The following is a 15,455-nucleotide window of genomic DNA, read 5'->3' on the forward strand; positions in this document are numbered from 1 at the left end:
TTCGGTTTTTTTTTTATTAAAATAATATGGTTAATTCTCACACTACTAGGGACTCATGTTGGATGAAAAATGCAGTCACAAAATCTAGCCACGGAGCCCATGCCGCATAATCTCTGTTGTTTCGGCGTGATGCAACAAAAAATATTATTTTTAACACTTTGCAAAGGAGGTTTTCTCCCCCATAAACCACACCATTTTCGACAAAATGAAAGATAAAAATGTCGGTACCCACTTACGTTATCAAATTTATTCCAAGATGCCCGAAATGCAGAAACTTACTTTTTTCTGCATGGCTTTCAAATGAAAAGTTCAGAGTAGCGCGTAACGCATGGCGCTTCCGGCGCAAAGCGCTTCGGAGGGTTGGACCGCGTAGCGGTCAAAGGTATGGCCATCTAGTTATGCAACTTTTCGGTAGGGAATCATAAATACTGGGACACACTCAAAAATCAGAGATTGGAGTTCAAGACCTATTGTCAGAGAAAATGAAAGGGGTAAGAAGGGTTCTAGCCTATAGACTCCACGAACTTTCTCCTCATCGCACCCTACGGCTCTAAAATGCATGCAGAGCTTGACATTCATTTTGAAGGCGCGGCTCCTAATCGGGGTTTCAGGATTAAGTTAATTCCTCGGCAAATTCAGCTCTCTGTACGGATCATCATGTTCCGTACATATACGGCCAAAAACGAGTAGCAATTATCCGTTGAAGAGCATTAGCATGATTTTCAACAGTGCATCAACCTGTTCATTTTTTATTTGGCTGCCGAAATTTCTTTATTAAAATTAATAATCCTTATCGATCTTTAAGGACAAAAAGCGATACGAGCAAACCTCTAACTTTTGAGGTGCGAAATATGCCGGCGCAGATCCAATCCAAGGATTGACGATTGAATAATATTGTGAGTTTAGTCGCGACAGGTGTTACAAAAAGTGGCTTAGGAAATTCATCTCATTGTCAGACTGTCAAGCATCGGGAGATTAAAGGAAAGAAAGGGGCGGTGGGAGAGGGCGGGAGGAGAGGAGAGGCGACAGACGAGGACGGGGAGGAGGAGGCGGTGAGAAATGGTTTCTAAACACGCGTTAAGTAACGCTGACTCGCGCGGATTTACTCGCAGATTTCGGCTTTGCTTCCGATTAATGCTCGCCGCTGGTGTCGAGTTGATTTTAAAAAATCGGATTTTCCATTGTAAGAGGAAACAGGTTTCATTCATTTTCAGTCTCATATGAATGGGATTTTTGTCCGTTTAACCGGATTAAAGCTTAAAAATAAAAAAATAGTATGGGAACAGTCAACAAATTAACGAATGCGCTGGAAAAATAGTCTCTTGGATCCAGAGTCCAGGCTCATGAAAAGGTTGACGAGAAAAATACTCTTGATAAAATCGGATTTTTGCTTGAATCGAGAACGAGGCCTCTTTTAGGCGGATTTCGTTTTGATTCAAGAAAATGTCCGATTGAATCAGAGGTATTTTTTCTTGTTAATTTTTTTAAGGGTCTGGACTTCAATTCCAAGAGACGTTTTGTTACAGTGTGAAAGCTTTGATGCTGTTATATGAGTCATCTTTATGAGGGGAATTCCTCACTCCATTCAAGATACGGAACAGGTTGTATCCGTATAGTTTGAATTTTGATCGTTAACCCAAAAATAAATCAATTAATAGGTAAATAAATAGGGTTCAATTTTTTTTTTTTTTTTTTGAGTTTCCAGAAAACAATTATGCTGTTCCCCATGAATAAAATTTTTTTACGGTTGGGATGATAACACTGATGACTCTTAGGTTTTGAATAATTGTAGGAGGCTCGTAGTAGATTAGCTTTAAAAAGGATCCTTCGAAGTCTCAACCCACCCCAGTTAGGAATGGTGGAACTGGAGGGACCATTTAAATTAGTATTTTTGAATGTGCCAAAAATCGCCTTCAAAAGAATGAGTATGCTTTCCCGCGGTGACTGTGTTTGAATATTTATCGCTCCAAACCCTTTTGCGTTGAGTTAGCCATCGTGTATACTGCACAGAGCATATTTCTAACTCACTTTCAGTTCCAGGTTCTGATTTTATATTTAAAGTCATGAAGGAGAGGAAAAAGAGGAGGAAGAAGGAGAGAGAGAAACGTTATTTAAAAAGATTCTAAAATTTAATTAGTACCGGTGGTGCAAATTCTTACTTCTTCGCCTATACTCGGCTTGAAACATGGGATTCAATTGAACGTGATATAAAGGAAAAGAATCATTTTAAGACTCTATTTATTAATTTTATTTTAAATGACAACTATTTCACGCTATGTGGAGAGTTGTGATCGTAACTTTTGGACATGATGAAAAGGATGCTCTGCTGAACAAAATGTAAATGCATAAAACGTCATTTCAAACGGGCCGTTTACTGCTTTATTCCCCTCTAATTTTCGGTAGAATTAAGAACAGTTTTTGTTTGATCCGAAAAAAGTCGCTTGAAATTTTCAGAGTAAAAAAAAACCTTCATTTACTGATCAACCAATCTGTTTTTTCGATCTACGTCGGAGAGAGAAACGCCTGAAAATCTGTCGCATTGGTTTTGATAGAAGACTCGGGGATCAAAGAGACATTGTCCCAATTGGTCTGACACTCGGGATCAAACTGAGCGACCTATCGGTCGACCCGGAAAGTTATTTTATCCGCGGGATTCGATTCCGAAACGCCGGTTTCCTGATCGGAACTGGACCCGAGCCGTGGCGAATGCGGGCAAACGTTGGTTAATTGATCTCGAACTCTGCGGAGTGTCATGGTGTCACGCCGGCGCTCTGATCTTGAAAAGCAGCCGCTCATGAATGCAGATTGCCAACAATAGTGTCTAGTAGGAGAGGTGAGAGTAAGGTGTCCGAGAAAAAAATCACCATTGTCAGATTGTTCGCTTCTGACTCAAGTTTGTTTCCATGTCACTCCGTAGAGCAACCACATGCGCGGTTTGCAAAACAAGTCGAAGGTTGGGACAAAGATAAAGAGCTTTTGAGAAAATTTTGAATCAATTACACGGAGAAAAAAGCTGAGCTGAAGAAAATTATCGATCACGCGCCTGCCCTGGAGTGCAAAAATGTGAAAAGGCCCTTACAAAGATGTGGAAGGAGGGAACACTTTTAAGGGTGTAAAGTCGAAAATCAAAGGAAAGCAGAGGAAAAAAGACGTGACACACACATTTGGACGTAATTCTGCCAAACGGAAATGTGTGCATTGAGATATGAGCCCTGAGACCCATAAGAATACATGCACAACAGGGCTCAGGCTCACGTTCATTTGAAATTCGTGCGGAAGATTTTGTGGAAAACTGATGGAAAAAGTGGGAAGCCAGCGGCCGGAGGCATGAAAGACGTGGAAGCTTGGAAAATTCTGGACCCCTGAAAAAAAGCTCTGTTCTTGTTGATAACCGATGCTTTCCGGCTCAGGCAACCAAAGTATTCGGTCATATGAAGGAACTGTGGATCAGCTAACCGAGATTCAGTTCCTGTGACCGAAAATTACGGTTGCCAATCGAAAAACTTTGGTCTTAAATGTGAGTCGAAGCTCAGCCCCTATCCTGTAACTGATGCTTTTTCTTCAGTGTAGATACAAAAGGGGCGCGCCGATATGGCAATACTAAAAAATTCCCTGAGAGCATCATTAATCATTAAAGGGTAAAAGTCATACTTTCTTTCGATATCTGGAAAAGGTTCTCCAATGCCATAAGATCAAGAAATATAAATATTCCAGTGATTGTCGTGAATGAAAACGGAAAAATCAATTCCAACGATGCAGATACTTTTCAAAGAATGTCACCGATATTACAAAAAATATGGCACGCTATAAATAAGTAAAGGTCATAAGGAGCCTCTTTCGTTATTTCATTTCAATGTGCTTCAGCTAAAATTTAATACATTTTTCATGTAATTTTCACAGCACAGGAGACCCACAATCGCGTGTACGTATATAGAACGTTTATTTTGTCCGTTTTAAAAAGTTACTACTTAAAAAAGATACTGGACCATCAAGATACATATCGTAAGTTTCCTCAACTGCGACTCGTTTCGGTGGACTGGTAGAAATGAGTGACTTTTTACCTCGAAGCGAATAAGAGAGCTAGTCAATCATAAATCAACTAATGAAAAAGTAGGCGTAAAATACTGAGAAGTATTGTACTTTTACGAACATGAGCAACAGAAGTTTAAATAAATTTCCACCAGCATCCTTTTTGCTATTCAAAGTATACCACAAAATGTAAATAATCTCTTATTCTGATGTAACCTAATTCAGGCTGCAGCTGTATCAAGTCAGAGAATTGGAAGCGAGTGAGAACAAAACAAGACCCTATCTCGGAAAACCGGAAACGTCGAAATTAAAAACACCCGAAGAGGAAGAAAAAGTATTATGGCGGCGATTCAACGGCGCTATTTTTAAGCGCCCCCCTCCCGAAAGAGAGGGGAAGATGCGTGTTTCAATTAAAATGTGTACTTCGGGTCACAGCACGACTCGAGGGCAAGGGGCAAAAGCCATTTGGGTAAATCAAGCCTCCGTTACCTGTTCGCGGGCAAAAAGCAAAGAATTCATGGTAACCAATCGCGGGCGGTTAAAAATAAGAGACTTAGTGGCTAATTGAACGACATCCTCATGCGCTGTTGCCAACTCTCGTATTTCGCGCAATAACAGGCCTACTCATTTCGATCTGGAAGAAAGCATTATTTTCTCCGAATCAAAACTTGACCCTTTCTGTAATAAGCTCCCTCTCCAAGTCCCCAGTGCGTCTCAAATGGGAGAGAGGGGCAAATTCTCTGACCTATCTCCAAAATCTAAAATCCAAAGATAAACCAAATTAAGCAGGAATTGCGACCCTTTCCACGACAAATTGTCTTTTGGAGTTACCACGTATTTTCAAACGGGATGGGCAATTCTATACATCCAGTTAGTTACACGATTAAATATTGAGCCATCAAATTGGGCCTCTCATTGGTCGCATCCTCACCTCAGTTCTTTTTCCACCAATCAGAGCTTCAATTTGATAGCTCAATTTGATCGTGTAAGTGGACCATATTCTTCGATACAGGTATTGACTACTTTTTATGATAAACGCTCTCTTTTCCGGCTTCTATCTTTCATTTCTATTCGAAAAAAGAAGAGAGGATCATTGATCATCCTCTCGCCCCTTCCTCTCCCTCTCCCCTGGATGCATGTCATTGTGATTAATATTTTGAATGAAGCTATAAACACAATTTACGACACTATGTGGCAATTTTACGCCAAGAGCTTGTGGTTTTATTCAATGGTGAGGTCATGGTTATTATAGTAGTTAAAAGTCTCTGTTCATTCATAAAATGGACCGCGTTGAACAGAAAGGAAACAAGCCGCATCAGCTATTTCCAAATTTAATTAGGCAATTTAATTAAAACGGTTCTGCGGATTTTCGTGCAAATTGCAGTGAAAATTCTCCATAGTTTGAAGTAAATTCCTTAAAAACTTTCAAAGGAATCCGCACAAACGTTCTCTCGTTAAAATTTGTATTGTCCGGTTAAATTTGGCAATAGCTTATGTGGTTTGGTTCCTTTCTGTTAAACTTGGTCCAAACAGAACTCGCGGAAATTATTGTAAAAACGACTTTCGAAGGAATACTTGGAGAGCGCTTATAGCTCCAAAATACTTTTTTCGGTTCTTTTGGTTTCTTCCACTTTGATTTCTTTTTTTGGAGAGACACACATTAGCACTGGTTACTCAACGTGAAACTCGGATGAAAGCAAGGTGGAAGAAACCAAGGTTGTCATTACCGTGGTGGATGACGTCATGACTCGAGTTTTTCAAACTAAGATAGCTCGGTTAATATTGAACATGGCAAGTTACTGTTGGGTCAGATTTTATTACTTTTAGCTTATATACAAGAATCAAGCATCACGACACAATCCTGTGATCGGCGCAATTGACTCGTTGCAATGGGAAGTTTTCAAATCTGAGCTCATTGGATGAGCACCCTGGTAAAAATTGGCAGTAGAATCTGTGTTCCAAAATACCATAGACCTACAGCCGGCTGTAAGATTTCCAAAAGCTTCTGTAGCCGGCTGTACAATTTCTTATAGCCTTTTAGCCGATGGCGATTAAGCAACAGCCAGACGATAGAGTTTATGCTAAACGTCACTAATTACGGATACTAGGACTTAGTTAGTTTTTGGACTACCGCTCTCTTTTTGTGCCGTAGTAACTTGATTTATTTTGCGAGGAAAGCTCCGTGTTTTTGAAGGATGCCTGTCATTCTTAATATGTTGGAGCGCCTTCAATTTCTTATGATATTGTGCAATACCTCTGGTGTGAAATAGTTGTTTCAAGCGCCGTGGCACGCTGCGGTGCGGCAGGCGGGCAGCCAGCGCGAAACGCGCATTGGCGCCTACAAACCTAACAGGGATACTTCACGCGTTGCGCAATGCGTGAAGTATCCCTGTTAGGTTTGTAGGTGCCAGTGCGTCGCCGCTCCGCTTTGTGTAAGGCTCTGATATTTAATCTCGCGGAGTCAGCGTTTTTCAACTCATAATTTTGAAGTGTTTGCACACTCTGCATAGATTATTCTCGTTTTAATTGATGAAAAAAAATATGTTTTAAAGGAAAATAAAATGTGTGTTTTGCAAATATTAAGGTAGTTCCGTATCAAACTTGATGATTTCCAAAGCACACGAATTCTACACAATTTCTTATAGCCTTTTACAGCCAATGGCGATAAAGTGTAAAGCCCGGCGATAGGAACTATATCCCGACTGTATACTTTTTTATAGCTTCGTATAGCCTGGCTATACGATTTGCTCCGCTTTATACAGCCAGCTATATGATTTTCAATAGCCTTCTTTAGTCAGATATAAGAACTCCTATGATATTTTGAAACGCAGCTCCTATCGCCAATTTTTACCAGGGCAGTGGAAGACAACACTGCAATTGATGCGCTGAATGCAGAAAAAAAGGCATTTCTTGGTTACAGTGTTTCAAAATCTCAACTAACGTTTCATCCTTTATAATTAAAGCAAAATGTATTTAGTTGTAACTTCTACTGACTACTCTTTATGATTTTACAGCGATGTAAATGTAAACTTTCAGAAACTTGACCTAATTGTTTCCTTACTAAAACAAAAATTAGCGTTGGAGATTCTGAAACACCGCGAGGAAGATATGACATTTCTGCACCTAACGCCGCAATTAGGCGATCAATTAGTGCTGTTGAGCAAAGACACAGGCCTATGTGCGTTTGCCATGAAATGGGTCGTGGGCCGCGTTACAATGGCCTGGAGTAAGGTAAGACCGCAAAGAAAAGACCCGTCACGTGGCGACGCCCTTCGCTAGCACAGCACGCCGTATCCGCGTCATGTCCCGTCGAGACGACATGATTTTCGATTCCGACTCACGCTGAAAAAAAAGACCTGTGTAGAAAAACTGGGCGTTCGGCTGTAATATTTCGACTGAGTTCTTCAGAAAGGAACCAACCCACTTTAAGTTGAAACTGAATAAAAGAGCTACCGGAAGTTAGCTGACCAACATGAAGCACAAATTCCAAAAATAGGTCCACTATTTAGTGCTTCAATTGTGCTTAATTTTTCACTCAAAAAAAGCTCCGGCCGTGGAGGCCAGAAGCAGCGGACCTGGAGCACGGACTGGATGGGCTATATGGCACTACCGTTCGCTTGCGCGCTTGACGGCCGGGGTGCTACGTGCGGGGACGATGCGGACTGCTACGGACATGAAAACCGTAAGTCGCGGCCTCGAGCGGCATAGGCAGCTTGCGCTCTCGGCGCTACTTACGGGCTGGACGGCCGGAGCTCTGCGCGCCGCCGCTGTCCGCGACGTGGTGGATTTTTTCGGAACTACAGCTGAAAATTCACCTTTAAAGTACATAGAAAAGAAAAACTTTCCAGCAAAATTTTAGACCTTGAATGAATTATCTTGTGCCAATTTCTGAACAAGATTTCTTTTTCTTCCTTTCTTTTTAAAATAGGTATATATTTCTTTGTTGATAGTTCATAACAATTTAGTGACAGGAAAGTGATGGATAATTCACTGACTGAGAAAGAAAAAGAGCATATGAACGTTAGCTTGTTGATCATGTTTCAGATATCAAGAGAGATTTGAACTCCTTGGCTGATAGTTCAGCAAGTCAATTTGAGAAAAGAGATGAAAATTAGAGAAGAGATTATGCGTATTGAGAAAGAAAATCAGCATATGAATGTTAGCTTATTCATCGTGTAGAGACATCAAGAGAAATTTTCAAAAACCTAACTTTAATGTTGCAAGCCTTCCTAGAAATAAATAAAGCACTCTAATTTGTAGATAGCAGAATGAACTTTGGCTTAGAAGTATTCAACTGATTCTTAGCTTTGCAATAAATAGGTACCTTGTAACTTATTTTTAGGACAAAAATGAATAAAGTTCATAGATTTGAAGCAGTTGACTATAGCTTATTAAGTCTGCGGAATACTTGTCAATGTTTGATGGATAAAACAAACAAAAAATTAGATAATTCCTCTCATTTTAGCCCATATCAGGTTGACAATAACATTACTTCAGCTTTTGGGAAGATAAGAACATTTGTACGGGTAGGTATGTATGTACGCCAGGGTGCAAAGATGTTTTGGGCATTTTCACGATCAGTTTGATCAGCCATATATATCCAATTGACTGGGTAGGTACAACGTTATGGAAATAGTCCAACCACCGAGACATGAAGGAACAAATGTAGATAGATCAAAAATTCTTGCTACCTATTTTAAATGTAGAACAGACTGCCCAAGGTATGATAAATTGCTAAAACTCATTGCAGCTAAATTGAAAAATCATTTTTATCACTTGGCAGCCCGTTCTCAATAAATGTAATTACTTTCACTCAATGAGAATTCAGCATTTGTCAAAAACAAAACCTGGTTCGTCCCTCGATAAAAAATACGAATGCAAAGTAGGAAATCACCTAAATGATTAACAAAGGAAAACCACTGGCTTAGGTCTAGGTACTTACAGATTTTTACTCCTTACGGCTAGAAGAGCTTCAGAATCTTGAAAATGAGGTTGAGAATATTTCAAGGTGTAAATTCAGTAGTAAAAGTTGACAAAACTTCAAGATATAACTCTCCGCAATAACTACCGGATACAATTTCCACAAAATATTAGCGAAGAAATATACCACCGAAAATTGTCACACTTGTTAAAATTATAGATCTTCTCTTCAGCAAACTGAAGGGCGATTCACACAAAATTTTACCACTATTACAGTAACACTGAGCTCCCTAGAATTGGGATATGGAATCAGAGAGATTATTCACAGCAACAACGATTGAGCTTGCTCTCACTTTTAGATAATCTGCGCAGGATAGGTTCTACATTTTAAGGGTACAGTTTCCGCTTTTTTTGTAACAGAGAGGGGAGATGTCAGAGACTGCAATACTACTCACAGTTGAAAACATTTATGAGTTAGAGATTAGATCGAAATGGAATAAAAACTGTATCCTCTTACACAGGCAGATCAAAGCAAAAGTGACAGAATACAGTTTGCAATAAACGGACATTCTCGTGCCTACATTATCAGTATTTTAGTGTGGCGGTAATTTACTCTGTGGGGAGATGCGTGGCAGGTAATTGATTGCTTTTCTTTGATTTAAGTTCTTTCCCTTAATAGGGGGAAAATAAGTGAATGGCAAACGAACTTACAGGAGGAGAGAATATGAGCTCAGTGCGTAGGTACTACCAAAACTGACAATTTTCACTTAACTCTCGTCGCATTTCCGAAAGTATTTGACAAGCGTTATCACACAGAACTTTAGAATCAATCGTGCATCACACAGAATCAAGAAAATATATCGAAAACCTCCAAAATTAAACGAAAAACGAACACACGTAATGAGCAATGACCAAGCAATTTAGACTAGATTCTAACCTCAATAAACAACGCTGAGTGGTGGCTCCCGAATATGTTCAAAGCTGGCGGCAACTTTAAATTCACGCACTGAATAACATTGACGTAAAATATTATAATTTTCTGCGAATTTACACGGAGCCATCTCAATTTTAATCTGATGGTGACGCCATTTTCCGAAAACTGAATCTCACCTCACTGCCAACGGCCGTGGAAGCGCTTGGTTCCGATCTTGAAACCCGTAACTTACGCTCGGCTCCTACCCGGTCTTACGGCCACAGAAGCCGCGCGCGCTCTAGGGGACTTCGACCGCTGTGTCCGGTACTAGCTGCCATACGGCGCGTGAACACCGGAATCACCAGTGTCCAGAGCAACCGGGTCACAGGGCCGTAGTTTTTTTTTTGAGTGTTCAAGTTTCAGCTCATACCGCCAAAGAGTTCAAAAACTACAGCTTAAAAACAAAATGTTAAGCCAACTTCACGCCCAAAAACAGTTTTTTTTTAGTTTTTTTTTATTTTTTTTTTTTTACTTTTGCGAGGAACTATTGATGCTAACAATTTTGCTTTGCGGCCAGCATTCAGTGCTTCAATAAATCTTTCGATATCCGAGGAGATTTTTGAAATCCGTGCAACCGTTCTCCTATCAGAGTCAAAAAACCAGTTATCGTAAGCCAACTTCACGCCCAAAAACGGTTTTTATTACTTTTGCAGAGAACTATTGATGCTAACAATTGTGCTTTGCGGCCAGCATTTAGTGCTTAAATAGTGCTTTCGATATCCGAAGAGATTAATGAAATAACCCCTCTTTTCACACAAACATTTTCGTTTTTAGACCTTCAGTTTTTGGCAGGAGAAAATACACGGCTAGTGAAACACAAAAACATTCCTAACACAATTTTTTCCGAAATGTGGGCAGGTTCATCTCTGATAAACTCGGTCCATTTAACGCCGTGTAAGCTAGAAGGAGACGTAAGAGTTGTTGCAGCTGTTTGCCATTTAACCTAAGGGTTAATTTCAATGATGACTATTTACGCACTGGTTACCTGGTAAATTAAAAGAAAATAGTGGGTTATGAGAAAAATGTGAGCGGCAAAGTCGCGGAAACCACCTGGTAGGGAGGCTGGGAAGAGCAAGAAACGAGGATTCTTAAAATGACTGTATAATCGTCTAATTGTCGTTGGCTGGTTTAAATCGGAAACGAGATGTATCCCTGCGAGCGCTGTGAGAGGGGGGAGTGAGCATAAAACGGTTTATTGATAGCGCTATTACGACTGCGGCTCTCACCGAGCCCGTAAGTCTTTGCAAAGCTCGAACCCACTTCTGCTTGTTTATTTTGCAACAAAGAGATGTACGAGTGGATGATTCAATCCGAGCGCTTAAAATAGTTGTCTGTCCGCACCGAAGGCAGCATTGCCGCTGGACGCGTGGCATGCGGAATTCCGATAAATTGAGAATACAAATCTGCAATGAATCTTTTTGAGATTTTGCATGATCAGTTGATGAGCTAGAATTTCTGGGAAAAAATCGCGGAAGTAAAGAATAAAGCTTGGTGGAGATTAAACGACCAATTAATTAAAGGACATTGTTCTTAAAATTGCTTTTGTGCAATGTTTCTCTGAGTGCCATTCGCGTATATTGAATATGCTGCCGTCCTCAGTAAAAAAGCCGGGACTCCATTCTAGATTTTTTCAGTTGTTTACTGACAAAATTTTTTACCACCAAGAAACCAATGACCATTTATCCTTCTCCATTTTCTACGCCTGGGAAAAAAAAAACACATTGGATCTAGAGTCCAGACTCTTGAAAACATTGACAAGAAAAAATACTCTTGATTCAATCAGATTTACGCTTAAATTAAGAGGCTTTGTTCTTGCTGCAAGCAAAAATCCGATTGAATCAAGAGTATTTTTTCTTGTCGATGTTTTTAAGAGTCTGGACTCTAGATCCAATGTGTTTTTTTTTTTTTTTCCCAGGGTAAAGTAACCATGGCATACCATTGAGAATTCAAATTTAAAAAATAACAAGCATCTTAGTGATCAGGTTTTCTCGTAATAGAACAGTATGTGTGAAAGAACAGTGCAAAGTCCTGATTGGACTAACGGCGTTGTTCATGTGCGCGGCATGTTATAAGTATAACTGGCAATTGACACTCTGAGCTCCAGCAAATACAAGTCATTTATTTTAAAAATAATTTTTTCATGCCATATCATCTGGACAAATACATCTCCATTTAAAGTTCCTACTCTGTTTTTACCGAAATAAACAAGAGCTTCTATTTTGTATTCCCATGCACCGCCTCAATTTTTTGGCAACTTTTTACATTTAGTGCAAAGCGACACATCATCGATGAAAAATGTCGTACCAAAACTCGTATAAGTCTAACAAGAAAGCTTTCACAGGACCAACAAACAAAGAGGAAAAAAATTGTGATTTTATTATTTTAAAAGTGTACATGAAAAATCTCCATGATAGTTCATTATACATTATTACTGAGGTTGAACTGGCAATGCCGGTGATAATGAATGTTAGCGCAGCATGTAACGTTGACCGGCAGCTTCTGGTATTCCAAGAAACCACTTGAGCCAATTCTTTCTTTGCAAGCCTCTCCTCCCTTGTGAAAAATCACAAATGTTCATTGACATTTCTTACGTTTACGATTGACTCGTTTCATTGCTGGTTCGGTACGATGAATCGGACAACGAGTATAACATTGTAAAAAAAGAATGAATGAAGCAAGGGAAAACAACCGACTGCGAAAAAAATTGACACCCTGGCCTCAAACCGCGCTTTCAAATTTAGCCTGATGAGCTCATTTAGAAGACGTTTCAAAAAAACGCTGATTAAACGCACATCAGCCAATTATAACGGAAACTTGTCTGCAATCCACCTTCATTTGCATCCGTCGCTGTGACTGGAGAAAAAACAGCACAAAAAGAAGAGAAAAAAACCAGGCAAGCTATGAATGAAGGTGTCAACTTATGCACACGTGTGCGACTCGCATCATTCGAACGGGCATTTAATTAAACTGAGTGATAATTTATTAACATCCTGACTTAATATCCGAGAGTTGCATTTTGTCATCCGCTACCCCTCTCTCTTAATCCCCGCTGCTCGCGACTTTAAGAGATTGTTAGCGACATAATTGATATTTTAATAGTTCGAAATAAAACAACCGATGAGAGATTTCATCGCTCGAAGTCTGTTTTAGAAGCATGCTGGAATCAACACATGGTTGGCAGTGGCGTGGCGTGCTTTGCTACAAATCGATTGATCTGCCATTTGAACCTATGGTAAAGGATCGATAAACCAGGGTGTCCGCAAAGAACCTCTAAATAGTCGATTCTTTACCATAGCTTTAAATGGGGAAAATCGATTCACGCCTTGCTATTGATGGGTGGGCGCAAGAAAAATAGAGGTGTCTAATATTTAGACTACGTTTCGTAAAAAGGAACCACTATTTTTGACTCACTTTGGGGACAACTCTTTATTTCTCTGCGCGAATAGGTTCTTTTATGGATAAACTAGAGATATTGATCGGTACCTCTCTGCAAAATAAAATTCATTTCATCTTATCATCGCCAATAACTAGATATGGGTGATCATCTTATCAAAGTCACGCGAAAATCAATTTTGCCGAAATGTGGCTTCGGCTGCCTCTGAGGGTGAAATGAGAGAAAAAAGAAATGAGGCGGAGGTTTGAGTAACAGGAAGGAAATTAAAAACCTGGCCGATGGTTTCTTAAAACTAATGGTATCCTTACGTGATATGGCATCGATCAGGGCACATTTGCTCCTCGATCACAAACTCGGTGGAATGCACAGGAAACTCCTTCGCACAATGCTCTTCTGTTAGACCCTGGAACTTGGTCGCAAAATCGGCGAAAGCATTCTTCAAGGAATTTTCAAAAATTGGCGGGCTTGCATCCTGTTCCTCATTTATTTCCGGGTCCGAACCGTCACCGGAAATCGGTTCGTTTGGCCGGAGGCGCCGACGCATTGCGCAGTGCCGCTCACGCGAAAGGCTCCCGCCTTTTTTCCGCGACAGGAAGAAAATCCCTTTCTTTCCTTTTCCACCTCGAAGGGATTCGGCGAACATTTTAAAGTTCAAGGTCGAACGGGTTCCGTATGATTGCTCGAGTTAGGACTCAAAATTTCATTTCAGCATTGAAGTTCCTTCACTATAGTTTTAAAACCAACGAGTCCATAGTGGTTAATTCATCTTTGAAACAATCACAACCAAGCTCATGAGCCCTGCCATACCTAAACGTAAAGCTGAGAACATTTTAAGTCTATTCCGGTTAGAAATTACAATTTGCAGGACTCTATTACGCAAGCTCTATTGCTTTTGTAGCTACTTTTGTTAATTTTCTACTTAGCTTTGGAAAGAAAATCAGCCGGATTTGGACCTAGGATGGGGAGCAAGAACACAACACGAAGTTTGATACAACTTACATCGCCATTAAAAACGGCTCCTTCAGCTGCGTCTCAATGTCTAACTCTCTGAACGTGTCAAAAAATGCCTCACGATACTAGCTCTCAGATTGAGTAGGTTTGCTTTTGGAATAATTGGATCACATTTTGCTTTAAGGAACTACTATTTCTGGCTCATCCATAAAAGCACCTATCTACACATAGGGAAACCAACGGCATAAATATTGTTTCTAAAATGAGCCAGAAATAATGATTCCTGATTGCAAAACGTAGTCTAATTAATCGTTTAGGATTTAAGAGCCAAACAAAAGCTTTGACTGTATGCTTCTTTTCAATTCATAGTGATAACTGTAATATTTGAAACAAAAAAATGTCTGAAGAGTCTTGTAGAGAGTGATACAATCTCGAACTGTAAATTGCTATGAGCTTGGCAATGAGGTTTGGAGCATCTAAAGATCCACGAACCAAGAGTTGAGTAATAATAATTCAAAGGTAACTAACAGGGCACTCGCAAATTACTATTAAAAATTATGCGACGATTTATCTCGGTCGTCCGGCTAATTTTAAATGAACTATCCTCAATCCCATTTTTAAAAAGTGATAAACTAATGAGTCCCTCGACACTTTCACCTCGCCGGTTTAACACGAAATGTGTTTTATTTCGGAAAAACGCACTATTTCAAAATGTCACGCGCTTCTCGGGGCTGGTGGGAAACCCGCGCGCGATTGATAGATCCACTGACGTCGAGGTCAGCTGATCCTAAACTGATTTGGCGACCGAGCCGGCTAGTGCTGGTCAAGAGCATCATACAGCGCGTAAGAAACAAATTCCGTCTGTTCAACTCACACGCCGGCGCACAACCGTACAATTTGTGCGAATTTTTGCTGACGGGTCATTTTACCTCATGCTTCGATACCCAGCGTGACCATTACTAACGCTGACCAAGATGCACGACTAGAAAAGGAAGAGGTGGCAATCTTCCCGCTGAAAGTCAGGACGCTGAGAGGGAAAATGCGGGAAAATCGAAAAAAAAAGGAAAAATGTAATAAAAGTTAAATTACTGGTGGACTCCCTTAGCTGTCGTTTCGCCATAATTTTTTAAATGCTTTTTCTTTGGAGACTGAATTCATATTCCCGAAATTATTTCCCGAATCGACAAG

At 40.1% G+C, this 15,455-nt stretch overlaps 1 protein-coding gene across 7 annotated transcripts in view; it reads right to left on the reverse strand.

The window, feature by feature from the left end:
• The window catches only part of Lmpt (four and a half LIM domains protein limpet), a 220,117-nt gene that overhangs the window by 133,954 nt on the left and 70,708 nt on the right, over positions 1 to 15,455 (reverse strand). The window contains exon 1 of one of the 7 annotated variants that reach the window (XM_072298379.1): positions 13,625 to 14,037. The exons of the other annotated variants lie outside the window; for them this stretch is intronic. Within the exon in view, the coding sequence (XP_072154480.1) occupies positions 13,625 to 13,959 (335 nt within the window). The 5' untranslated portion in view covers positions 13,960 to 14,037. Of the gene's footprint in view, positions 1 to 13,624; positions 14,038 to 15,455 lie in introns of those variants that run through there. 7 annotated transcript variants of the gene reach the window in all.

This window comes from Bemisia tabaci, chromosome 3, assembly GCF_918797505.1.
Source record: "Bemisia tabaci chromosome 3, PGI_BMITA_v3".
NCBI classification, from domain to species: Eukaryota; Metazoa; Arthropoda; class Insecta; order Hemiptera; family Aleyrodidae; genus Bemisia; species Bemisia tabaci.